Genomic DNA, 27749 nt, shown 5'->3' on the forward strand with positions numbered 1-27749 from the left:
GTAGGGAGGGCGAAGGAGTTTGTTTGCTTTTTTTTTCTCCAAGGACTACCAGACTTCTCCTCTACACCTGTCGAGTTACGCCACGTGCGCGGCTTCACATCTGAATTTTTGTGGTATGAATATTAATAAAAAAAAACCTCATTAGAGTGTAGTGGGCACTGTGTGAGTTTGTGTGTAGCGTGGGAGGGCAGGTGTAATGTGAGCTGTCGCCCCTCCTGTGCCAGCGCTGATAAATAGCGCTGGAATTCAAATGCTGTTTGAATACTGAGCAGGAATGTGTGTGTGTGTGTGTGTGTGTGTGTGTGTGTGTGTGTGTGTCCTACCTGAGTAAGCATCTCCTGTTCATGCAGGAGAAGCAGTTTGCTTCCAGAGCTTTCCGTCCTGTGCTCCAACACCAGGGAGAAGTGCTCGATGCATTTGATGGACAGCTTCTCTTGCAGGGTCAGGATCACATCCTGGAGTTAAAAAAAAACACCACAAAAAAACGCCACATTCATATTTAATCAGAGGAGTTGCTTAATAGTTGTGTGTCTGTGTGTTATTATAGTGTATAATGTGCAGCTTTGGCCCACCACCGTGGTTTTAACTTCACCGATAAACAGCAGAAACGTGGTGTTTGTTCTCCCAAGATCTTCCTCCCATCTGCCATGTTTGTTTCCCAGCTCTGCAACGCTTCACTCAATCAAGTATTCTTCATTTATTATGCTTTTTACAGTCTGAAAATACCCACAACCTGCTTATTTGTAATACATAAAGTTTGGATTCTGTCTGTCATTCTTCAAAAAAAGCAGAAAACTTGAATATAAATCTCAATAGGGGGAAATATGGAAAAGTGAAAAGCCTGTAGGTGTAAAACGTGGTAGAAACCAGGTCAAAGGTCAGGTTTTTTCCCCTAACAACAGGCCTGATCATTCACTTTAAAAGTTTTAAGCTAAGTAGAATAAATTGTTCATAACTCATGGCCAAGCTCAATTAAAATGACAGCATAACGATTGCTTTTTTTTAAATTTTACATGTGGCACATATACTCTATCATCTCATAAAGGCCATTTTTGACCCACTTATATGTATGAGTGTGGCTTCAAATTCAAAAGTCGATTTCATTCATCGCTAGAGACCATCTTGCGATGACATCACACCGGCTGCGATGCCAAACCGAGCATGCAGTGTGAAGTTTCCTTATCAGTTGCTACGCTAAATCTGTCCCCAGCCAAACACAAGGTGATACAGCAGCAGCAGCCCTGACGGGTAAATATGAAACCCAAGGCCTTGTTGGGATAACAGTGCAGCGTGACTCAGCTCCTCAAATACACGCCGGCTGGATCACAACCGAAGTCAGAAACGGTTTTTAAAATATGCTCTTTGCCACCTCGCCCCCCCCCCCCCCCCCCCCCAGAATAAATTAGCTGCTCAAACAAATGGAACCCGAGCAGTGATTGAATTTTCACGGCCTGCGTGTGCGCGCCGCGCACCGAGACACACCAATCTGCAGCCTAAATGAATTTCAACCCCTCGTAATTATAGATGCTGCGGAGACTGTTAATTTTGCCAAGTGCGCCTTAAGGTGCACACACACACTCACACACACACCTTGATAGAGGTACTGCTGTCGAAGCGGAAAGACTTTGTCTGCCCGTTCTCCAGGTAGACCTTCAGGACATTTGGCATGAACAGGAGAGAGTTGTCCTTCACTGGGTTCTGCAAAGGAGAGGAGCGATCACTCTTTTTATGCGACAGAAGACAAGAGCATTGATATGATAAAACATTTTTTTACGACTGCCTTATCTATGTGGCTTCACTCAAGTGTCTGTCTTATGTGGTAACCATCTGGCAGTGCTTATATAGGTCATACGTAAGTGTGTGTGTGTGTGTGTGTGTGTGTGTGTGGTACTGACTGGAACCTGGCCGTTTATAATGACCTCCTCTGCAAAGCGCACTTTGACAGGATTGGACTTGAGCATGGCTTTTTTGGCGGCACTGATGAACGCTGATTTAGGGGACTAAGAGGCAACGGTCCAGAGAGAGAGAGAGAGAGACAGATGGCGGGAGAGAGACCAAGAGAAGCATCAACACATGCACAAATAAAGAGGGGAGGAAAAAACAGGTTTTCACATTAAGTACACACAAAAAAACAACTTTTAACATAATGATAATTTCCTGAAATTGGGAAAGTGCAAACTAGGTTCAAGCAAAATATATATTTTACACTTTTTTTTTCTCACAACAGCTGATGTACTCACGGGGTACGGCTGGACGACAGTCAACACGATGGATTCTTTGCAGCTCCTGAAGTGAGAGGACACACAGCGCACCACAAAGTCAACAAAATCATCAGAACGCAGCCATCGCAGGCAACAACAAAAAGGGCAGATAAGCAGGAACTTGATTAGCTTGGCTGAAATGGAATGAGACGCCGCCGGCAATCACCACTTACAAGCAGAGGCAGTCAGAACACACACACACACACACACACACACTCATTAGTTTCCCATTTAAAAAACACACGCGAGAGGGATTTCTGGCGAATATGTCACGGTAAACCGAGTGCATCCGAATGGCAAATTCTCTATCTGTATATCGATGCTGAATATTCATTTGTCTGATTGTTAAGTGATGATGAATGTGTCGCCGTGGCGAGGCGGTTGAATGAAGCGTGACTAACGCCGGGGAAGAGGAGTTTCACACACTGTGACTTTGTCTGACTGCTGTCGTACAACATCAGCATTAAACCTGCCAATTAAACTGGTTTTATGAAGATTAAATTCAACACGATTGGAAGATTTGGACATATTATGTTGAATTTTTTGTTATATGTGTGAACTGGCCCTTTAAATTGAGGTCATCAACAACCAATTTCTATTTCTTTCCCCCCATCTGATTGCACTGTTACAGCTTTGAGGTCAATTCACCTGACGAGGTCGATGACTCGCTCTCTGGGGGCCGAGCCGACGGGTTCGTCGTTGATCATGATGATCTCATCGCCCGGCAACAGCTTCCCCTCCGATGGACCACCTACGCAAACATGGGAGATGCTTACATGGGGATTCGGCTGCGTCCCCTGAGACGTGCACTGATAAACACACACTGTATATTCCTTTCTTTGGCCCGGCAACCCCAAATAGAATATTCAATAGTTCAATTGTCTGCTTGGAATTCAGCGCTGATTGATTATTGAAAAGCCTAATCGCTGTGTGTGTCTGCGCGGCCGATGGAGCTGACAGCTATAAACTGTTGTTTGGCAATCAGCCAATTAAGCAAATATAAACAAATCCTCCAGCATAAATCTATTTTTTTTTTTAAGAAATAGTTAATTGGCGTCTCCTTCTTGTTTGGAGAAGCCATCAGTCTGCATGGCTTCCTTCTCAACAATCGGTGACTGGTTCCTACTTTGTTATACTAATTTCACACACATATGCAACAAACATTTATTAAGCTCTAGAAATGTGATTAAAATGCAGTTAAAGGACTTGTGTGAATGCAATAAGTAAATATGCGTGTTATATATTTACTTTTTTTCACTTTCAGTCTTGTTTATTCAAATAAATCTATGACCATTCTGGACTTCAGCGCCTCCTTGTGGTGTGGAGGGGAACGCCTACCTGGTGTGACGGAGCGGACCACCACCGGTTTCTCACTGCCCGCCACGAAGCCGAAGCCCAGCACCGGGTCCCGTCTCATCTCCACCAGGCGGGGGGCTGGGGGGACCCCATCCAGGTGGACCTCCTCCAGGGAGCTGCTCTGGGACACTTGGCTGGAGAATAAAGGAGGAGGAGGTGAGTTCAAAAAGGACACTTTTGCTGACGCACTAGCGTGACGTGGAACAAGAGAGCGGATCGCTGGTAATGGACTCCATAACTGTCATGCTTGTGAAAGGACGCTCTCGGAGAGATTAGGGTACAGTACACATTAAAATTCAATCAATTCGCCCGTTCCCCCGCGCTAGGAATTAGCTTTAACTCCGAAAGAAAACATTAACCTTAGAATGAGTGATTTGAGCGTCCCGATCAGCCGCTCGTAAATCAGAGGCTTGGCTCCGAGTCGCTCGTTAGCGCAACATTTTACGCTTAAGAGCCGTTTATAAAAGAGAGCACAAGTCCTGCATCCATAAAACGTCCCACCTGAACCGCAACTGAACCGGTGTGACTCGTGCAGAAGAAGGCGGACTACTTCAAATAAAAAGTGTGTCATCTATCGGCTTTCCATGCAATTCACAAAACCTCTCGTTCATCTCTTATTATTATTATTGAGAATATGCTTCTTAATTCTGTACAATCGCAGGTTCCTCCTATTGAACCATCACATCGTCACTCCCTTTACTTAAATGCACCTTATTAAATGAAGCCGACCAAAGACCTCCGTCTCGCCCGGGACACCGAGAATGTTAATTACGAGGTGATGTATGCTTTTCAGTTGGGTTCACTCATTCCCTCCTTTAATGGCTCCCTTGGCAGTCACTGCTCCTCTGCACATGGAGTCCAGCGTGTCCATTGTTCCCCTCCATCTTTGCCTACCGGATTCATTTTCTGCTCCGTCCGTCCTAACCTTCACACCGTCACAAATATTTGCGACGCTTCTCTCGATTGTCTCCACATTTTGCATGACCTTTACCCTCATATTTATCAAGTTATTACAATAACATACCTGCAGATTTGCCTAAATCTGCCCCGATAATGAAGCATATTCCAACCAGCCGGGATTCATCCCAAACTAATCCGGATCAGTCTTGCTCTCGCCACCTTGCGCTTTCTCATTCTCTCTCATCGCCACATTGATCTGTACTGTACGGACGCCGTCGGAAATCGCGAGCTAAATCTGTGCGCGATGAAGCGTGTTCCAATCTGCGACGCGGACTCGTCGTCCCTGCCGGGGTCAGTGGGGTTTAATCCCACGGGAGGGCAGAGATACGATGTTAGGGGGTCAGGGGAAAGCTGCATACAAAAAGGGTCAAATCCTCATCTTTTAATTGTAGATGCCGACCAAAATTTAGCAGCCAGTTATGCATATTTTTTAAAAAAAGGCTGGGAATTACATTACAATCCAGGTTTAATTGCATTTGAGGACTTTAATAAATAACTACCAAGAGCCAAAAAAGATGTAGTGCAGTCCAGGATAAAGAGTAGCATGCTAGAGTTGCACAACAAGCTTAAAAGATCTAGCTATTAGCCACCTGGCACCACGTACTTTAACTGTGCATATGAGACGGCCTGGGTTATACTGTGATGAGCCTGGATGCACTGAATGAAATTCACCTTTTATTGTGTCAAACTTGTCTTGTCTTGAAACGTTATAATAGTTATCCATCCATCCCAGGCTGTTACACAAATAAAAAGGGATACAAGGGCCAATATTGGCTGTCAGCAGGGAATACTGCAGCGCAACAGCTGGCAGGGTTTATGCAGCACACACAGCTCAACCCTGCAACTATCCATGTTAATGACAGGCAGGCATATGCTTATTCTACAGACAGCAATCCATTTCAATTCTTCAAATAAAGAACTAAAACTCTTAAAGGTAAAGGCATTCATACAGGCCATATTTCAGGGGTTTAAACACACTGACACTTGAGTGGAGTACGGCCTTGACAAGCCTGCTAGCTCATGTTAGATAAGGGTCCCGGGGAGTTATCCGTCCAATGTATTTAAATCAACTATTGGCTTTACTCACTCTCACTCCTCCTTTGTTTCTCTGCCTCGCAGAAATCCAATTGTGATACTCAATCTGTGTCACCTCCTCTAAAGCCAACAGCTTTTCTCTGGGAACAAAGCCACAGAAACCGGAGCTGCCTCTCCCCCGTCATATTAGGCTCCTCCATCGTGAGGAGAGAGAGGGGCATGAATGATGAGAGAGAAATTACTTTTAAACGAAAGGGAAGAAAAAGAAGGGAATGTATAGAAAGGATGTGTAGACTGATATACAGTTTCACAAGAGGCCAGGAGAGAATTAATAACTGATATCAAGGAGGAAAGGCTCCTGGCCTGATTCTGAACCACATCATATCCAAAGTCATTAAACTAGAGAGATGCTTTTGTCGTTCCCATGATGCAACCCTGATGACCTCACATCACCCAAACCCTGTGTTGCTTATTAAACCGGGCCAATAATAATAATAAATATGTCATGCAGCCTATAGTTCTATAGGAGATTCATATTTTAATTCTATTTTGACACAATTTCACAACATAACATTGAATAAATAGTAACGAACGTTTGGGATCAAATAAGTAAGGGGCCCCTGTAGTAACCCTGTGGAACCCCTTGTTGAAGATCTCTTCTGTACGTACTTGGTGAGGCAGTCCCGTCCCTCCCTGGTGCTGTTCATGCTGTCCCAGCTGTATGGGGGCCCCTGCATTCCAGTCCAGGAGCCGGGGCCGGGCGGCGGCCAGCCCGTCATTTTGTTCTTATGGCTGAAACATAAAAGGCGGGAACAAATCAGCACACTATCAAAAAATAGGTTTTGTCAGTGCGTCGGGTAAGATATTTAAAGTAATTGACACTTTCTCAGCAATGAGGTCAAACCACTTGATCCCCATGCCGCTCCACTTCTGTTTGAAGGAAACACAGACCAAGGTATCCTGATTCCCAGCAGAGTCGCCTGCATTTGACTTCTAATAGCCGCACCAAATCTTTCGAATGATAAGAAGGCGTTTATGCAGGAAGACGATCCGCAGGGAACAAAACTCATACATAATTATCACGCCATATGCATCTACTTATTCCAAGAGTCAGATAATTAAAAACTTATAATCAAAAGGTGAATTTGTAATTTTTTTCGGGGGCCGAGCTGCACAGATCCCCCCCAGTCCAATTAGTGTGACCTCCTGTCTCTCCGTGTGTGGCTTGCGGTGTGAGATAGCACTGCTTAGTGCAACGGGCCGCAGTCAAATGACGGCTCATCGGCTCTGCAGATAGGCGATCGATGGCTGCGTGTGTGCGGCTGGGAGAAGCACTGATGTGACAGCAGATTGGGTTATCGCAGATTACTGCAACAATGTCATCGAGGGTGGGAGGGAGGAGATAGGAGAACGCCTCTAATGAGGACTGAACCTCCTGAATCCTGAGGTTTAAAATCTCACATGCCACAGCAGCCAATCATGCACGGATCATAAAACTCCACAGAAATAATAAAACTCATCAAGCCCCTGAATTCAAGCACCTATGCACTTCATATTCATATTTGATTTATTCTAAGAGGGCCGCTCCTCCCAAAAGGCGTAAATCTCTGAGACACGTTTATTGTCCTGACCTCAAATCTGGGATAGACAGCTGATGCATCGCCACGGCAACAGAGAATAGGCTAATGGCATCTCAGTGCCAAGATTCAGACATTCTGTTACGCAGCATATTCGCCACCGTGTGCTTGGCGTCAGCCCTTTCCAAAAAGCAAAGGGCCCCCCGATTGATCAGCCATACGATTCGACACGGAAGACGTACAAGATGATGACGTCATCGCCGTAAGAATCCAGCTGATCGCTCCCCATGTTTTGCTGACGATGGATGGGATGCATCAGATGTGAAAGGAGTGTCAGCCCCTCTTAGTCATCCTGACGTGGAGATGAAGAAAAAGTTGCGTGATGGTACGTCAGCTGTCTCCCATGCTTCCATTAGAAAAAGCGAACAAAAAGGGAAAAAGCCCAGTAGATCCACTTGAGCGCTTTTTGAGTTTAACTCCATGCACGGGTTTCAGTCGGATGCTTCTGGCTGATCTGAAGAAAAAAAAAAAAAAAACAGATCCAGCGCCACTCCGGAGTCACAATCAGATTCTTGTGCTGTAAATATACAGAGGCTGTGGCTTTACGGGTCTCCAGTGTGTCGCCAGACACTCATCTGTGTTTGTCATTGTGCTGCTGCTGCTGCTGCTGCTGCTGCTGCTGCTGAGAGCAGCTTTGGTCCAAACTGAACTAAACTGCTGCTGTGGCCTCGCCTACTTTATCCCATAATCCCTCTCATCACAGAGAAAACAAATCCATGCTGTGTGTGTCAGAGAGTATGAGTATGTGTGTTTTTGTGTGTATGGGAGGGAAAGAGAGACAGAGAGGGGGGGAATCAGAGTAAGAGTAAGAGGCTTTTGGAGAGCAACGACGTGTATGGAAACATCGCTCCATCGCTCAGCTGGAGGAAACTGATTCTTAAAGTTCACATGGATGGCATTAATATTTTACTCTTTTCTCGTTCGGTCTATAAAAAGCATTTATTTTGAAAGTCCAAATGAGACTGAAAGGGGCAAATGGTTCTGCCAGCAAGAAAAAAAAGAAGCTGAGTGAGGGGGCAGCCATTACTGTAAACCCTAGTAGAAAAACTTTATTGTAAAAGAAGCATTTAAGGACGGGGATTTTCTTCCTTTGCCTCCAGCGTGACCTCTAACCCCGACCGGGAGGATTTCAGGCTTCTTCCCGATGAAGAATGTACGAGCGTCGACAGATCACAGCACAGAAACATTCGCATTCATGAACGCCGTCTCCTCGCTCAGCAATGCAGCAGAGCTTTTTTTAGTCCGAGCCCAAAGTTCTCCCTCGTTCCACACATTTTCATGCATTCCCCTTCAACACACCAGCAACCCCGATGCATTCAAAAAGAAGCAGCGGGGTGCTTTGTTCTGTGGGTTGCCTTTGCTTAAAAGGCCAGCGTATTGACTTCAAAAAGTCCCTTTTTTTGTTGTTGTTTTTCTTCCAAACTGATCAATTCGGGTTCCTCTCTTTAACTCCAGGGATCGATCTCTCTCTCTGACATCCACGCCACAGCTCAGAGGCTACACTTCATAAACAAACTCAATCAATGCTTCTGTCTTCGGTGAGGAACCAGGATTTCAGTGTGTTTTTTTATGTTGTGGCATGAGGTAAATCAAGAAAGCGTCCAGATGGCACCTATTTAACGTATAAAAGGCTAATTTAAAAACACTACGGACAAATATAACATCTCCATTCGCTATCTTGGTAACAGAGATGGTGCTTGGTGGAGCTCCCGTCACAGAAAGCAGTCCAGCCAGCTGGCCCGGACCCCTCCGCTCAGCCACCACATGCTCCCGTCAGCAAGAACAGCCCGAAAACACTCCGGATGCATCTCGCATCCTGTTTCATTTCTCACACACTGCAGCTCTGATCGCTGCTGTCCAGCAACGTAATCCATCGCAGGGTTCAGCTAAGGCAACGCCTATGGTACCACATCCATATGAGCCTAATATATAACAATCCATTAGAGGAGATTATAATCCCTCTCTCTCTCTGACATTGCATTTCATGTAAATATGATTCATATAGAAGTCAAGAGCCGCTACAAATAGTTTGGATTATTTGAAGCGGGATTGTATGAGATATTTATAGTGGAATCCCTTTAATATCATAATGTTATCACAATCACAGCCTGTATACACTCATTGGACATTGTTTGAGCAAAACAAATCATTTCTGTATTGACCTTAATAACACAATGTTCAAGTCAGAGTTGTGATTTGAACAAGACGTTTGTAGCGTTTTCAAAAGACCCAGCCTCGGGATTTAGGTCATTTAAAGGACGGCTTCCCTGCTGCCGGGAGTGACAATCATTTAGTTTCACCTTCCCCTTTTTGAGTCTGCACACACACACACTTAATGTTTTGTAAAGGCCCTCCAGATCTCTATCAAGACTGACTGGATTTGCACAAAAAGAAGAGCTCTCCCAAGGATGCTTTAGCCTACATTATGACGGTCATTATAGTAGCGAAAGAACCCACCATCCCCTGGCGGTGCTCACCACTTTACACGCTACTTTTTCCGTGCTTTTGAAAGCCGCCGGGTGCCTGGTGATGAGGGTCCCTCTCAGCATGCAAGGACATGTAGGTTAAGTGGTGGGAGGAGGAGGGAAATTACTGAGAATATGTACATGACGGTTTGGGGGTCACCCCTTTCTCAGTTTAATCGCTTCGACATGTCAGCTGAGGCTGCAATAAACAGAAAAGTGTCCATTCCGTCTTCCTTTTATACACTGATATAATGAAGTGCTTTAGGAAAATCAAATCCAATCAAAGGTATTTCATATCCAGTGTCTTGAGATGACAACTTTTTACTGCGATTTCACTATCGCCGAAAATACAGGAAAGAAATGGAGCTTCTTTGGATAAAAACATTGCAATTGGCCTGAAGTAACTCGGTGGATATTTCAAGAATCTTCAAACATGAGGCTCAATTAAAAAGTTTTAAAGAGCCAAAAAGAAATGGTATAATACGACAAAAACACACAACACGAGGTCTATCTGACTCAAAATGGGTGTGAGAAATCCTCACTGGAATATATATATGACTATTTTCAGGCATAACTTCACAATTAATTAATGAATTCATCGAGAAAATAATGGTCAAATGAATTGATAATGACAATAAACATTCGGCCCTATATCATGAGTTATTATGTAATGGGACAAGGTTCCACAGTTACATATAAAGCTAAATTAAGTGGATTTGCACTGTTGTCAGTAGCATCGTCCAATTTAGCATTGATCTGTCACTAGAAATATCCTGCTTTGCTTGCATTGGAGCCTCTTGGTCTTCCTCATTACGCTCATTACTCCAACTTAACTCAAAGCTTCCAGCCACTGCCTGACCTTCTTCTTCTCCAGTCCTCACCCTCGTCCCATTTGTCGGCTTTTCTCCACTCCCCACTTACTCTTTCACTCTTTCTCCGTGGCTTTTTGGGCAGTTCATAAATGAAACATCGCTGCATGTTGTTTAAAAGTCGCCCTGGAAGTGCTCGTGCTTTATATAGCTTTACTATCTGAAGACGACATGCTTTGGCTCTCAGTGCATTTTACACACACATACACACAGTTTGTATGTCACCACTTAAGCATGTAAAAATGGAAACGATAAAAAGCATCTCAAACAAAACTAAACTTAATTTGCAGCAGAAAAACAACTATTCTCAAGAACATATCGCATTCAGTCATAAACACGAGGGATATTAGATCCATCCAGGTGATTGATGCCGCCTTTTCCAACCATCCATCCCCAAACTGAAAAGCATTTGCCGTTCAAAGGCCACACTTCCTTTTACAACAAGCACTAATAACACTCAAGACTTCGGAACCATCATTCATAAAGCCAATGCGTTCGAGCTATTTTGCCTCACTTTCCTATCCGTTTTAGATGATCTCTGTTTGCGAGGGAGGTCGTTTGGGTTCATTATCGCTAAATCAAGTCATTTCGGGGGGAAAATGCAATCTGCAGACTCTAGTGGAAAGTCCAAAAATGGAAGAAGGGACCGTGTTATTGGTTGTGTTGCGGCGCCAACTCCTCTAAAAGAGGCAGTTATGACACTGGGTGGTGACAGCATGAATACGTGTTTTAAATTAACTTAATTTCCCACTAGGTTATTGTTCTTTTGGGTTGTTAATCGTCATTCAGCCTTGGCTTCGAGAGCTTATTAGACGCCTTCATTCATTCCTCAGTGAAGGAAGCGGTTACAATGCTGAAAAGGGATTTCCAGTGGGAGTTAACGGCCTAGTACACAGCTTGGAGAGTTATTGCGGCCGACTAGCACTAACATGTTGCCAGCTTGTTATCCATTTGCTCTCATGAGTTCACCACAAGCCCTGTGAGTACAGTCAATATGTCACAGAGCCTCTATTTTTTGTCAAGTTGTTTTGTCAAGTTGCAGTTTTTCTGCCACTATTTTTCAGATCTGTATTTCCAGGCTCAGCAACAGGAAGATAATATCTCAATTCTTAATGAAACTAACAAAGCGCTGATTGGTTGGCTTCTATTTCAACCTGGGACGCCAATGAGAACGCCAGAACCGTGTGAGTTGCTAAAAAAAAAGAAGACATCTGCTGCGATTCAGATGTCTGGAAATTATCTCGTATTCAGACTCAGCATGCCATTAATCCGAAAATCATGATGTTGAATAAAAAAAAAAGGTAATTTAACATCTGGGTGAGGCTACAAAACTCATCATTTGTATTTCGGACATCATCATAACTCACTGCAGAGGCGGTGAGCCACTGCTATCATATGGTTTTTGGGTAAATGTATTTGTCATGTTGCACTATTAATCCATCCCGTCCTCTGAGATCATAATAAAGACTGTTCATGAGCTGATTAATGGGATTTGGATCGTTATATTCACCAGAGATGAGACTCCTTTCCTCAGAAACACTGATCTTAGTGATGTGGAAACGTGCCGACGGCGTGTGATGATGGAATCAATTAAAAAACAAAAAAAGCAGAAGAAAAAAGAAGCTACTCCTACTAAAAAAACATCAAACTAGGTGAGCGAGGGAGCCCTTTTCATTCGATGTTCATTTCAGGACCACGGACAGCTCCCCTTCTATTACACAGCACTGTTCAGGACGGGAATACTGATTTTCAAGTCAAATCGCTGCAAAAGAATAATGTATGATGTTTCTATCTTACAAACACACACACACAGCGCAAACGCACGTCTGAGTTTGGTCAATAAGTACACAGCCGGCTGCATCAATGGCGGCGATCCAGCCTGGTAAACCTCCAGCCGCTGCGTCCTCGTTTCACACCGACGCCCCCCCGTCACCTCAAACACATGCAGGCAGTCTGTAAACACTCCAGAATGACTTTTTAAGGGCTCCGGCTCTACTTGTTCACTCATTCCTTATCAGTTCTCCCTCTCGGCTTGTCTCCCCCCTCCTTCCTCCTCCTCCCCTCTGAGTGTACCAGGCTGGAACTAGAGGGCACACCCTGTCCTTTCCCCCATATGAGGATTTGGACCCTTCCACAGGCCGCTGGTCATACTCTTGGCCGTGACAAAACGCACACAAACCTTAACTGCAAAGGGCATTTCAGAGAGATGGGTTTTTTTTTTTTTTCTCTTCACGGTGGAAGTTTTTCTGCAGGGGGAGCATTTGGTTGGAGTACATCAGGTGCGGCTATACACTTTTAATTTATAAGATAAGACCGTATAAGATGAGACCTCTCGATGCCAGTGGCGAAGCGAAAAAAAAATATAGGATCCGGCAGGGAATAAGCACACGAAAACAGAATACAAAAAAAGTTACATGATTATACTGATGTTTAGAGAGTTAATGCTGCCGAATTAGTAAAAGCTATGATTGGCAGGACTGCTGGCGTGATGAAAGTGGGAGAGCAGAAACGAGGATCAATAAGCAATGCAAACAATGTTTGGGTTTGTTCAGCTAGAAGTGCTGCTGATACATTAGGTTTTGGTCTTTAAACATACTTTACAAGGTCACAACGAAGAAAACACCTCAAAAAACGGATGAAAACGGTGTGATAAATGGTGACCTAACATTTTGCAGTGTTGCGTTCCAACCTTTAACGTGCAGCAGTACGTCTCTGTTGGACATCACAGTCGGCATCAACACAACACGCCATCGATTCTTCGGAAATGTCACGTGAAGCGCAGTGGGACAAGGGGGGCCGGAAACGCAAAGGTCAGCAAAGCACAGTTTCTTTAAAAAAATAAATAAATAAATGTGATATTCAGATGATGTTTGCGCCACAGGGATCCGACACAAAGGATCAAACCGATGGCACCCCGGAGACGACGGAAGTCACCAATCAGCTCTGCCATGAAGAAAACCATTGGGGTCTTTTTACACACAAAAGCATTGGTTCAGTAAAGGCATCGTAATGAAAAAGGAGAGTGGAGCTTTTGCCGTCTTACGTAACAAACCCACTCACATTTGGGCGCACATTATTTGTTCTAGATCTCTTAAAAATTAATTTCGCTTTCTGTGTCAAAGCCCTTTAATCTCGTTCATATTTGGACCGGCGAGTCGTACTTTCGCTGAGGTCATGCCTACGGGGAGCTCCGCTACCGGTCGCTTTCGTGTGCTGCCATGACGACCAGAAATTGACGTGTGGTTCACGTCGATTTTAAAAGGTTCGCGAAAGAGCGAACGTCATTTGTCACTCCAGTTGCTGTCAAAACACATTACAGCCAGCTGAAACATCGGTAACCAGCGGCAACAACAAGGGTCACTGATGGCTCCCTATATAAATTAGACAGGCCCAGTGCGAGTGCATGCATGTGTAAGCATGCCTACTGTACTATATGTAGGTTTACAGTAGAGTGTGTGTGTGTGTGTGTGTGTGTGTGTGTGTGACACAGCCTGGCTCTGACAATACACAGTGGCACTTAAGTATTATGTGATAGCATTTGGAGCAGCACTAATCATTCCACTCGCCTCTCCGGCAAACAGATGTGGTCAAAGTCACCGGGAGCCTCGTCACCCAGCTATCTTCACACATGGATTCCGGAAAACGCAAGGCTCCGCTGCACAATTCCCCCGCATTCAGGAATGATAATGCACTCTTTCACCGCTTCATGCAGGAAATCCTGATTCACGTGGAACCCCAATCCGAATGCAAAGCACATTTATGCGACCGAATCCAATTTAACAACCGCCATTAAAGATGAATTACGAGGAAACGTCAATTTGACGCTTTTTCCATGTCGTGTTTTATGCATTTGTTCCGCGGGGGCTGTCTTCTTCCCCCCGCTGCAAACTTCACCCAAAATACCAGAATGCAAGATAATGCATTTCATTTTTAACTTCCTCACTGTATGTAGTAAAACCAAAGTGATGAATTATTGAGCGTGCACTTCCTAGGAGTATTGCGGCGTTTGCGAAGGCATCACACAGTCGTTGCGTCGTTCGACTTGGCGGCCTCTGATTGGTCCAATCTGTGTAAACAAAGCTAAGTGACCACTTAAAGAAACATATATTTCTAAGCAGCCTACTTGTTATATAACGAGAGCACAGATGCCAAAGTCACCCATGTGTCCCGGGTGTTTTATGCTCACACTTCAGCGTACGCAAGTGAACGCATCCGTGAGCTTTATGTGAAAAGGACAGCTGTTAGGGTAAACGCTACATTGAGATGCACTTCTATATCATCTGATATGGAAAGGGAACGCAACAAACTAAATCTGGCGTGAAAAAGTGGTGAAAACCATGAGGATAAACAGGGGAGATGTATGGACTGTATGGTTGGTTCCTACAGGAACAACATCTCCAGCTTCCATCCAGGACTAACCCTACAACCGAAGCTGAGAGTCGGCTACAGAACTCAAACCCCGCAGTGCTCGGATGCTAAAAAAGAAAGTTCAGAAAGAACATCAGTCACTCAGATGGGCCGTTGTGATGCCTTAGTTCTCAGGGATCACTGTGAGGTTCCACCCGAGGGCGAAAACACCATTACATGCCTTGTTGTGACGGGTGCTGAAGACGGTCGCCTCAGGGAAAAAAAAGATTCCGATTGATCTGACTACAACACGGCAGCTCTCCGTTTATGGAGCCAAAGCCTGCGTTATTAATTCACAAAGCAGAATACAAAATGTACAGAACTCCTGATCACTGATCAGCTGGAATATTGTGTCTAAGGAAGAATGAATCGTGATTGCGAGATGATGCTACTTTTTTGAGATGAGGGAAGGAAGTTTGAACGCGAACGGGGCAAGAAACAAAATGGGTTTTTGCCTAATTTGCATAATTGATTGAATCTCTCGTCAAAAGGGGAAGCGTGCGGCACGTCGCCCCAGTATTTCAGCGTCGCCGGGTGTGAGAGATGACTGGAATTATGGGAAGTAAAATGTAGCAATCATAACATTACGGCATATTGTGTTCACCAGGAAATGAATCCCTGCGGTAAGAAGGAAGGGCTGATTAAAGTATTCCATTTCAGAGCTGGTATCTTATCAAACACGTATTGAGAGATAACAAATGTTATTCTGCGACTGTGGCTTTAAAAAAGGAGGGAAAAGTGGCTTTTGATTGCATCCCAACGCAATCAAAAGCCATATTAGTCTCAAGTGGATGACTGTGCAGCCAGACGAAGTCGGAAGGTAAAGGCAGAGGGGACGAGACGCTGGGATGTGATTTCATATATACTGAATGAAAGGGCCAAGTTCACCCTGTCGGCCCCCTTCCTGCAGTGATCACCAACCAAATCCCTTAGGAGGATTATCCAGACTCAAATCAAGAAAAGCGTCCAACTTTAAGGGTTACGGGCAGAGAGTGAGAAAGAGAGGGGGAGGTGGAGGAGGGGGGGGATGTTATTTTCTCTCCTCGCCCTCATGTGATTTGTTTTGCAGCGACGTTGCAAATGGGAATTTGTGGGGAAATAAACGTAAAACAGTATATTTTATACAGCCAAACCCTGATCCGAGCCTTTATGCTAAGCTAAGCTAACTGTAGCTTCATACGGGCGATTCCAAGCCTCGATTCACACACTCTGAATCTTCTTTAAGGTTCCACGGCTTGTCAGATGGCTCCCGGTACAGTGGGCACTTTTGCCCTCTGAAGCAGCAGCATGCATTTGGCACAAAGCAGAAGGCAATTTGGCATGCGGTGATGTAATCTGATATTCCGAACACAAACAAGCCCTGCTGGCTAGTTTCGCTGCCAGAATCCCGACGTACTACGGCCAAAAAATGTTCCCCACAGCACAACCGCTGATACAGGACCTTGTCTTTGTCTTAAGGAGGCATGGTGAAGGGAGATTAGCTTCCCGGGAAGAAGCTAGGTGTGGGATAACCAAACACACACTCCTTTCCCACCTTATTCTCACCATTAAAAGGTGTGCAATGAACAGAGGAGAACTTGGCGTGGTCGCCATGTGCAATCGGAGGGCTCCAAAAACGTACGATGACCGCTCGTTGGCTCCCCTGGTGGCCGTTAGCGTTTGTGTGGCACCCAGGAACGTAACCCCGGCTGTGTGACTCATTTATCTAAGGCAACCATATGAGCGTTCTCCTTTTCATGTGCTTTTGGAAATACTCATTGGAATTAAGTTCAGGGAAATCACATTTAAAGAACGCCGACTGTGTTTCTGTCGGCTTACGATTGAACTGAAGATTGAGGGTGTTATCATGTGCTTTACAGGCGTTCAAGCACCGGGGAGCACTTTGCCTTCCTCATATATTTACATAATTTGTTAATATAACCACAATCATGCTTTTTTTATTCAACACTAAGCACAACCGATGTCAGCTTTAAGTTTAAGGTTAAAGTCCAAAGCGTCCTCCATCCCGACCTCCTCCCGAGGCCCGTCATATTGAGATGGATGGATTGAGAGATGCTGCGTTCAGCCACGGGGGGACATTTTCATGTCACACCAGCAGCACAAGAGCTAGAAAAAAACACGCTGACTAAGGGATAATGCAAGCGTCAAATCGAATGGTTGTTCCTGGGAGACTTCCAGCTGAACCGTACGTCTCGTCTCATACATGTGGGGGTTACGTGGTTATGGTTTAATATGCTGAAGAACAACTTTGACTTTGGTCAAACCACAATATCTTTATCAAATATAGACATAAAGCCATACTGTTGAGCCTGAAACAGTATGTAGACGTCCTCTCATTTCTTTATGTCTTCATTAATCACTCCTACTATCTGCTTTCTCCTCAGATTCTATCTTTCTACTACGACTTTCATTTCCCCACATTCGCTGCCTCTGGTTTCGCTGCGTACACCAAATATATTAACTTATCAAATATGATGCATTGGTATGGATTCAAGGCCCACATCTACCCCTATTAGTACATTTTATTGATGATACTTTTGGACTTTAAAGTGGAATTCTGAGCAGAACTTGTTAATGTTTCTCAAGTAAAGGTTCTGGATATTTCCCCACAAGTCATCATTCATTTCCCTCACTGTAAGAAACTTTACAACTTGGTGACACACACACCAGTGGTCAAAGTGACTTTCTTGGATAGTCCAACCAGATTCTTGACTTGTCAACCCAAAAAACATGACTAATGTCTCGCATTGATTACGTCGACTCCGTTCCCAAAGAATAAGAAGTGGCATTCGTCAACAAATGTGTATAAAAAGCAAATAACCGCAGCAGTAAAGGCACGTGCACAGACTCACCCAGACAGCTTTGGCATCTTGGAGAAACCAAACATGTCCATGTGGTCTCCGACGCTCAGGTGCTCCACATCAGCATTCTAATCCACATCCAAAGACAATCCCGTTTCAACCCCGGATCCATGTCAACAGTCAACAAAAGCCTTTCCACACAGAATTCAGAAATGACACTCAAATAGCAGCAGGTATCAGCCTTGTTGAACGCCCCGACCGGTCCAATGCCTTGTCTTTCCACAGTGTTGCGTTCTTAAGCGGTGCCACAGACGGCGAGGGTCACCTGCCTCCTCTCTGTGGGACGAGTCAGCTCTCTCCGCTGCTCTCCACCTGGCTTAGTTGAGCTGCAATAAGAGCTCCCCGTCTCAGCGCATGGAGTAGTGCAGTGATCATAGCGGCGGCGAGCTGGGTGGAGGAGAGGGAGGGAGGGAGGGGAGATTGAATGGACGAGGGATGGGATGGAGAGGGAGGGAGAGCAAGGCGAACGGATGACGGATGCTCTCCGGCTTAACTCGCCGCTCATCGGGGCTGCGAGTCCCTTCGGCGGGGCAGAGGAGGAGGAAGGCTGCACGAGTGGGAATCAAGATGAAAGATGGAGGAGGGACACAAAAAAAAGAGGAGAGGAAAAGTGCTTTGGTTGTAAAGAGAAGCAACTGAGGGAGGAGGGGGGGGGGTGATGGGGAGAGGGAAGCTGACTCGGCGGAATGGGATGCTGATGGGAAGACCCCTCCTCCTCGCCGTTTGGCTAAGTGAGCGTGGACCCTCGTGTAGCCACAGAAGGCTCCCACGGTCATCCAGTCAACCTCACTTACTTAATGAAAGAGAAATCACTCGGCTGCCTATTATCACACACACACACACACACACACACACACACACACACACACACATACACACATACACACACATTCCTTCACAGAGCCTGTAATCACAACAAACGAGTGTGTGTGTGTGAACCTCACTGGGGGTCACGGACTTTTAATTGTATATTTAGCATCCCATGTAATCCGACTCCAACTGTTATGAATAAAAAAAATGCATATTTCTTACTTCCATTCATTTATTGTTATTGGTCTGCAGGAGGAAATGGGCATCCCGATCAAGACATCTAGTGGGTTGTTTTATTTCCTGGATGTGTATCATTAATAGAGCCGACCGATAACGGATTTTGAAGGTTGATACCGATACAAATGTTTGTTGGTTTAAAAATCCGATATTCCGATATATCGGCCGATATTTTGTTTTATTTCAGAAACGCGTAACAAAACATTACCAGATTTCCCTAACGTTAGTTATTTGTAGTTATTTATGAGTCTTCACTAAAATAATATGATAATGCAGTTTAAGAATACATTTATTTTATTGTCACAACGGAACAGAGGAACACCAAAATATATTAAAGTTCTGAGAAATAAAACGTATAAAAATACAAACTTAAGATATAAAACTTAAAGTCCTTTGAACAAAAACACAATAACAACAACAACCAAACACAAAGTTACCAGTATTAAAAGACTTGGTAAGCTTCATAAATATAACTTGGAACAAGACTGGAGACAAATTCTGTTAAGTTCTATAAGGGGGTTTTGTCCCTTTTTATTTTATTTTTAAAATATTAATTTATTGGCCATTATAAATGCCGATACAGATAGTTTGGAAAATGCCTAATATCGGCTCTAATCATTAATGTCAACAGAGAAGAATTACTAGATTGGATCCTGGTGTTTTCTGAAATATGTAGTTACAGTGAAAAAAAGAGGGTGATACATAATTTAAAGCTACGTGCAAAAATGAGAGAAATGGAAGCAGATCTACTCAAGCTGAGCGCCACCAGAGTTAAGGGTTCATAAGTTATTCTGATGGTTGAGGACAGTCTAATCACTATTTATGAGTGTGAGCGTTTCTCCGGGGGGAGCAATAAAAGGCTGCATACTTGATCAAATTAAAAGTTTTTGGAGAATATTGCTCTGCACTAAATTCCTGTGCAAGATATCCAGTGCTTTTTGAGATGTTTGAGACCAAATGTGGTGACGCCGCCATCCATAGAGCTACGCAGCCAGCATGGAGCATGGCTACACATAAAAGGTAGAAATGAATTCAAACCTCAACTGTCAATGACCTCATGAATCGTAGGAAGTCATGTTCAGGTCTCCTGTCTTTTGAATGCAAAGCAGATTTACGCCAGACAGCTTTGATGCAAAGACTCTTTGATGACCCTGGTCTTTCCCTGAGGTACACCCATCCATATAAATCATATAAAACCCACTTTTTTTAATACAAAAGGCCTTGTTTCCCTCTTCCATACTGGTTTGCTCACATCCAATCTCAGGATCTTGAGAAATTTCCTGTCAGAACTTATTACAGATGGAAGCTAGTTTGGGATTTATATTGTTATATTATCCTTATCTTTAAGCTTTGAAATTAAGTATTTTTAAGACTGTGATCTGCATATGGGATGTGCTTCGATGAGTGGACATCTTGAAGTCGGGGAACAGCAGAAATTAAGCTAAAGGCTGGAATTAAATTTGCAATAAATGTTTATTACGAGCACACGGTGTACTCAGTAGTCGTAGTACGCTAATGGCTGTGCTTTAGTGGAGTACCTCCCATAAACACTCCATTTGTGATGAGGAAACCATCTCAGCATGCAGATTGAATTTGTCATTTTAAATGTCGGATGTGAAAAAAAAAGTCGTCAGATCAGGAAAAACAACACAACGGAGAATCAGTGAAGTGAGGGGGAGTGGTACCTTGGATATAGTGTTGGAGGAAGGCGTCGCTTAAGGTGGAATTGACAGGATGATGAAGGGAAGCGGGGATCTAGGAGAACACGTTGTGGAGCCGGAGAGGCGGAAGGGCCGAGAGCGAGGAATGAATGAGAAAGTGAGGGCGATCCAACTTTTGCACCTTTTTTTATTATTACGACTTCATTAACGGATGTAAAGGACGGGACAAAGAGTGAGTCAGACACGAAGGACGGCCAGGACGGAAGCTGGTCATTTAGTTCCACGCTTCACTGATTCCCATTCAACTCCCAAAGCTTCCATGAAATTACAATTCAACTCGGGAAAAAAACGCAAGATGAAACCTACAAGCGCAATAAATTATGATTTATTAGGGGTATCTGAGATTGTGATGTAACAAAAACAATCACCAAGTAGTCTGCATTTTATAAAGTGAGCCAATCCACAGCTTCCCCCCAATTCTGAATTAAAACGCCATTTGAAAAGAGACACAAGCACCTGACGGACAAAACGGCAGGAAGTCTTTTATCTTGAAAAGCCGCCGGCCGATCTCGCCACTCTCCTTATTACACTGAGCAGAGATAGAAGCGCTACTAGCAGCAAACTGCTGGTTTGTGTCCCATAGAGATAAGAAGAGAGGCCGCCTCTGTCCACTAATGAATAACAATATAGCCCAAGGTCACCATTCAAGTGTGAGCGTGCGAGAGAGAGTGGAGAGCATGCCTGCTGCATTATGAGACTCCACATTGGCATTCAGCCCTCCTTCACCTTGTGCTCTCCGATGACACACACACACACACAGAATTAGTTATTAACCTGCCTGTCTGTGTATCTGTATCTAGACATCTCTTTTGTCTGCTTTTAAAAGAGGAGGATGTCGCGTTGTCCAACACAATAACCGTCATCCGACGATGGGGGGTTTTCACGAGGGGGCCGCTTCAAGAACAATAACTTTGAGACACGAGCGATCAGCTGATTGGCGATAACGAAAATGAGGAGCGTTGTTCCCCCGTCGGCCCCCTTGATGACTTTGACGTCCCCTTGAGGCTGAGAGGTGGTGTTCCTACATTAATCACTGTCACCTTTGCAACCGCCGCCCGCTTACATACACGACTCCTAGATGCTACAAGCGACGACATGGCACGGGTGCTGGTTTTACTGGTTTAGGCAACTAAAACACCAGCTAGGGGGCGGAGTCACCAGTTAGCTTCCATTTAAAGCTGTAGCTGTATGACAAAGCATATATCGGTTGTAGAGCCCGACCGATATATCGGACCGATATTATCAGCCGATATTAGGCATTTTCCAAACTATCAGTATCGGCATTAATCGGCATTTATAATGGCCGATAAATGAATATGAAACACTTTTATAGAACTTAAGAGAATTTGTCTCCAGTCTTGTTGGAAGTTATATTTATGAAGCTTACGAAGTCTTTTAATACTGGTAACTTTGTGTTTGGTTGTTGTTTTGTGTTTTTGTTCAAAGGACTTTAAGTTTTATATCTTAAGTTTGTATTTTTATACATATTATTTATCAGAAATGTAATATATTTTGATGTTCCTCTGTTCCGTTGTGACAATAAAATAAACAAGTTTATTTTTAAACTGCATTATCATATTATTTTAGTGAAGACTCATAAATAACTACAAATAACGAATGTTAGGGAAATCTGGAAAAGATCGGCCAATATATCGGAATATCGGATTTTTAAATCAACAAACATTTGTATCGGTATCGGCCTTCAAAATCCGTTGTCGGTCGGGCTCTATTAATGATACACATCCAGTGGATTACTACAAATAACTAATGTTAGGGAAATCCGTTAATGTTTTGTTACGCCTTTCTGGAAAAACAAAATATCGGCCGATATATCGGAATATCGGATTTTTAAATCAACAAACATTTGTATCGGTATCGGCCTTCAAAATCCGTTGTCGGTCGGGCTCTATTAATGATACACATCCAGTGGATTACTACAAATAACTAATGTTAGGGAAATCCGTTAATGTTTTGTTACGCCTTTCTGGAAAAACAAAATATCGGCCGATATATCGGAATATCGGATTTTTAAATCAACAAACATTTGTATCGGTATCGGCCTTCAAAATCCTTTATCGGTCGGGCTCCAATCGGTTGGTCTTTAAGGACCAGGTACCTTTAAGCGGTCATTATTTAAATTGCTTCTGTCTTGTTGTAAATAAATTAATAAATAATGTCATAATCTGCTTTACTGTGTCGGAGCACGTAGAGGCATTCAATCATAATATAACCATCGTATTATTATTAATGTACACCCGGTCGCTCGGCGACGTCCGGGGTTTCTGAGGCACAATCCATCATGATGTAGTGATTTCACATGGACAAACGCAGGATTTTCCCAGCATGCAGCGGTGCGGGGCCAGGCGTTCCAAGCCGGCTCCCTGTCATTACAGGGGATAAAGCGGACGCACACACACACACACACACACACACACACACACACACACACACACACACACACAGCAACTTTATGTGACTCGTCTAAACAACGAGATCATAGAATTTCATTCCCGTCCCCCTTTAATCCAACCAGCAATCTCTCTCTTTCTCTCTTTTCCTTATGACACAGTCCTAATCTGATAGGGCAGACAACCCTAGAGCAAGGGAGGGAGGGAGGAGGGGAGGAGAATTTGACTATACTGATAAAACAAGGGGGGAAGAGGGAGGTGGTGAGAGGATAAATGGATGAAGGGAGGGATGGATGTTCAGAAGTGAGGGGTTTGCAGGACGGAGGTGCGACGTGGGAGTTGATGATGGATCGGGAGGGAAGGAGACTGAAGGATGGGATGGAGGAAAGAGATGGGTAAAGGGCAAGTGGAGGCGCAGAGGGGACGGGATTATGTGACAAGAGGAGGACAAGAGGATCTGATATATATATATATATATATATATATGGTTGTTCATATTCCCATCATACATCACGCACACATCAAGATGCATGTGTAGGATTGATCAAATGCTATTAAAAATGCTATTTTTGACACGTAAAATAAAACCAAATAACAATTATTCAACAGAAATGGGGAATTTAACAACCGGTTCCAGTCATTTTCAACTAAGCAGCAATAGGTGATTTGTGGGAAAAACTACAATGAGAGCTAAGGACTAATAATGTGAGGTGACAAAGCGTCCCGAGGGTTTTTGTTTTGTTTGGGCAGCAGGCCCAGCGTTGCTGGACATAACCGGGCACGGCTCCCAGCGATGAGACAAACGCAGCGAGCGTCAGAGTAATGGCGGAAGTGTCCTCGGCAAGAGTGGAACTAATAAATAAGAGATTTTGTGATGTTTTCCGTGTTGCACTCTTAACGGAGTGGAGTGTTAACATTGTGAGAGTATTAATAATGGAACCTTTCCATAAGGGTTACATCAGAAACGAGCAAACTGTAAAATTCAGTCCAGACGTGCAGAAAGTATTTTTACAAAACGCTATTTCATATTCAAACCATAGACTGTAAAGGACATTTTTGATACCTTATTAGGGCGTAAAGGTTGCTGTTTTTAAGGGCTGGATTACAGTAAAGTGACATAATTGTATGAAGCTGTTCTATTATTATTATCAGAGCCAGACATGATGAGTTAAATCTAGACCTGTTCAGTCTATAGAGCACAAAGGGAAATGTTTCGGCATATTCCTGCAATAAAGCAACATATATTAGTTATTAATAGGAATCCAAATCTCATCCATCTGTTGTAGCCATGAGAAAAACATCATGTGATCGTATGTAAGACATCTTTAACGGACGGAGCTGCGTTTAGTCATTAAAGGATTGTGGCTTTAACGTGGCTCATCTGACATTTATGAAAGATATCATGACTGTTTGGAAACAGGCGACGGATTTGCGACACAAATCCCCCACTTAGTGCGACACGTCGAGGCCCGGCACACCCAGATAGGCCCACTCACTCCGAAGGGAGAGATTAAAATCATCATCATCAACAATGGCGATAAATAAACACGGCATCCCACCGGCCGGCGACAAAGAACAACAAGCGAACATCCCAGGCAAGAATAAGCAAAATCCCTCAAATATAAGATGAATAATACCAAAATACTGAACTAACAGGTATGCTGTGGTAACTTTCTGCAATTTCCTGAGCTCAGCCGCATGCTGTAATGATGCAAACGGCGGCAGGTCATTTCCTTGACATTTGCTATCAGATCAAAGCGACAGCAGCGCCGGGAGATTTGTAACCCAGTGGTACAGTTTTCAGGAGGCAGCGATGTAGAAAAGTCAAAACACGTCGGGATGGTTTTAAAACGTTGCTATTGTGTGCGTTTTTTGGACGTTTCCTCCCCGAGATGCTGGATCTTTGAAATGGAAATTAGACGAGTATCGCGATGGGGTTTTCAAGACGCATGAAGTCGAGAGGAATTCACATGGGTTTCCAATCTGGCGGGCAGAACGAGAAGAAGAGGAGGGCTAGACTTTGAGCACCTTCCAGCAAAACTAATCGGCCTATGACCGATTTGGCCCTCAGGGCCCTTCCAGCCTGACCCAACCAATCAGAGAGCAGTCGTCCTGCAGCGCGGCGGGGCACAGAGGTGGAGTGACAGTAGATTACAATCAGAGGTTCCTTCGATTGACTTCTGGAGAGTGGTGAGAGAATTTGCCCTCCAACAAAGTGTATTATTTTGCTCACATATGAAGAAAATCGACGGGAAACGAGATGATTTCATCACCAGATTTAAAAAAATAGTCCCTGAATGCAAACCATTGCATCATCACAGTTTAGAGCCTCAACCTATGATGATATAATAATAATAAAAAAGTCCCAGACAAAGCAGCACAGCAGGTTCCCGTGATTTCACTCGTATCCCGATGTGTGTCACTCATTCTGCAGCTGCTGAGTCAACATTCAAATATTATGAATATCAGTGGTTGGAAAGCCACGGACAGCAGGTGGAGAGATTGGGAAAACAAAAAGAAAGAAAAAAAAAATCTGACTGACACAGCAGAGTCTGCATCTGAATCAAATTTCATTTGTCTGCTTTCTGGGCCACATGTTTCCTGGCCAGTGACCTATCACCTCGTTGCTGTAATCCTCCGACAACGATGCTGCGATCTGGCGCTTCCTCAATCCCGCAGTCCATCGCTGACCAGCGGTCGGCTTTATCGCGTTTCGGTAGAAAATAAAGAGAAATGGGACAGTAATGTCCTAAAAATGTAGATTTAAACATATAGTATCGGACATATACGGGCAAAATAATACCATTTTATCACATGCACACTCAAACACACACTCTCCCCAGCAGCCAGCGAGCTAAACCCCCTCAATCCATGATGTAATCTCTAAGTGTGTTCAGTAATTACAAGGGTCCTGGATCCCTCCGCCGCTTGGAGCCACCTCAGCCTTACGTAACGGACGCCTCACGTGCCCGCCAAGGACGCCGAGCAAGATTACAATATGGCCGCCGCCGGGCCGTTAAATCCACCGACGGGCTCTGATCAAGATGAGGGTGGACGAAGATGCTTCGTCAGGTAAGTATCTCATTGAGAGATTAAAGATCATAACGAAGAGGCCTCTCAATATGTGACTGAAGAAGTAGATCAAATTACACCTTTAACCCCTGCATCATCGTAGTGATCAGAATTATGATAATATAACAGTTTTCATCAGAATACGGTTATTTTTTGATACTTTAACTTCAGTAAAAAATTCTAAATGCTTCATCCAACGCTGATCAGAACGTTCTGATTCCTGCTTGGTCACGTTTGAAAATCTTACATTGCATTTGGGTGAGGATGAAGTTAATATTAAACACAATATAGAGCTGACTCCGGCTAATAAGAACATCAAAAAACTTCTCCACAAACGCTGCATTCCATTTGAAGGCAGCAAAAGAACAATCACAAAAAGAAGCGGTGGCCCTGAAACGTAGGCCTACAACAGGCTCCATGTAAAATCAACCATGCTCTCCTCAAGAGCTTTGAAAATGCATCTTCATCTCAAAGAAATTCTGTTTCCATGGCAGTGACATCACGGATTCACAGCGAGCGAAACAACAAGGAGTGCCCCAGGGAACTTACTGGAAAGTGGTTAAAATCCCCAGTTCGTCGTCGTCGTCGCACGGCTCCATCCTGTCAGCCCGGACCGGACGGATGAAGGACGGGTGGAGAGACTCGGACGCCCCGGCCCCACCACCACCAGCAGGCTCAGAGCGGGCGGAGAAAGAGCTCCTGTCCCGGTCCCCGAGTCCAACTCCTCCACGGACAGGAAAAAAAAAAAAAAAAAAATCCACTTCCTCTGAATCTCTCTTTAAAAAAAAAAAAAAAAAATCCCCAAACTCAATTTTCTGTGTGTGCGTGTGCATATGTGTATGTTTGAGTGTGTTTCTTTTCTTTTTTCATTCCTAGCTTGGTGCCAAATGTTCCAGCTTAGCACCGCTGTGCAGCACCGCTGGTGATGGATTTAGCCGGGGCATCTGGGCCAGCGGGGATAAACTCCATTCACTCTCTCTCTCTCCCACACACACACACACACACACACACACACATGCACGCAGGGAGTGTCATGCGGTGTGAGATCGCAGGGGACAATGTTGGGAGAACCTCCCCCACACGGCATCATCAGGGAGATGACAAGAAGTGTGATATACACACACACACACACACGCACACACGGCGGTCAGATCAATGCATGAACAGCTGTGTGCCAACTTCAGAGCCGCTACTAAGCACACACATCAGCAGCTGTACTTACAGCGTGGATCTCAGACACAAAGATGTCTGACGCCACTCTTAAACCCTGAACGCCACACAGCAACGATGCGTGTGTGTGTGTGTCTATATGTATATATGTGTGTGAATTAATGGGAATCAATGGCCGTGCCATGAGTCTCTCCTGTCAGAGCAGGCAGAGGTCAGCGTTCCCCCCCGGGGTGTACAGCAGGCAGAACGGGATTAACACAACAATCATGTGTATACAATAAGAGAAGGACATAATGGTGCAGCCGTCCTTGCTGACTCAGAGATAAACAAGGACCGGTGACTATAAAACGTGATCAGGCAGAGTGAGAAAGACGATTTATTCACACACATCTACCCTCCTTTTCCTCCCGTAACGACGCTATATTGCGGTTTATTTGTATCGACTTCGATGCTGGCCCTGGGCGTTCCGGTTCAGCGGAG

The 27749-nt window shown here is 44.3% G+C and overlaps 1 protein-coding gene across 2 annotated transcripts in view; it reads right to left on the bottom strand.

Annotated features, from left to right (window-relative positions):
• LOC311010214 (FERM and PDZ domain-containing protein 4-like) overlaps window positions 1-27237 on the bottom strand; it is a 36267-nt gene extending 9030 nt beyond the window's left edge. Inside the window, exons 1-8 of one of the 2 annotated variants that reach the window (XM_084004825.1) lie at window positions 26649-27237; window positions 6282-6404; window positions 3600-3751; window positions 2910-3012; window positions 2241-2286; window positions 1896-2000; window positions 1591-1698; window positions 324-455 (exon numbers count right to left, since the gene is read on the bottom strand). In XM_084004825.1, coding sequence (XP_083860951.1) covers window positions 324-455; window positions 1591-1698; window positions 1896-2000; window positions 2241-2286; window positions 2910-3012; window positions 3600-3751; window positions 6282-6404; window positions 26649-26932 — 1053 coding nt within the window. In that variant the 5' untranslated portion in view covers window positions 26933-27237. Of the gene's footprint in view, window positions 1-323; window positions 456-1590; window positions 1699-1895; window positions 2001-2240; window positions 2287-2909; window positions 3013-3599; window positions 3752-6281; window positions 6405-17842; window positions 18183-26648 lie in introns of those variants that run through there. The other variant, XM_084004826.1, reaches the window with a different exon arrangement.
• Window positions 27238-27749: the final 512 nt, after the last annotated feature.

Source organism: Eutrigla gurnardus, assembly GCF_963514095.1.
Source record: "Eutrigla gurnardus genome assembly, chromosome: 24".
Lineage (NCBI taxonomy): Eukaryota > Metazoa > Chordata > Actinopteri > Perciformes > Triglidae > Eutrigla > Eutrigla gurnardus.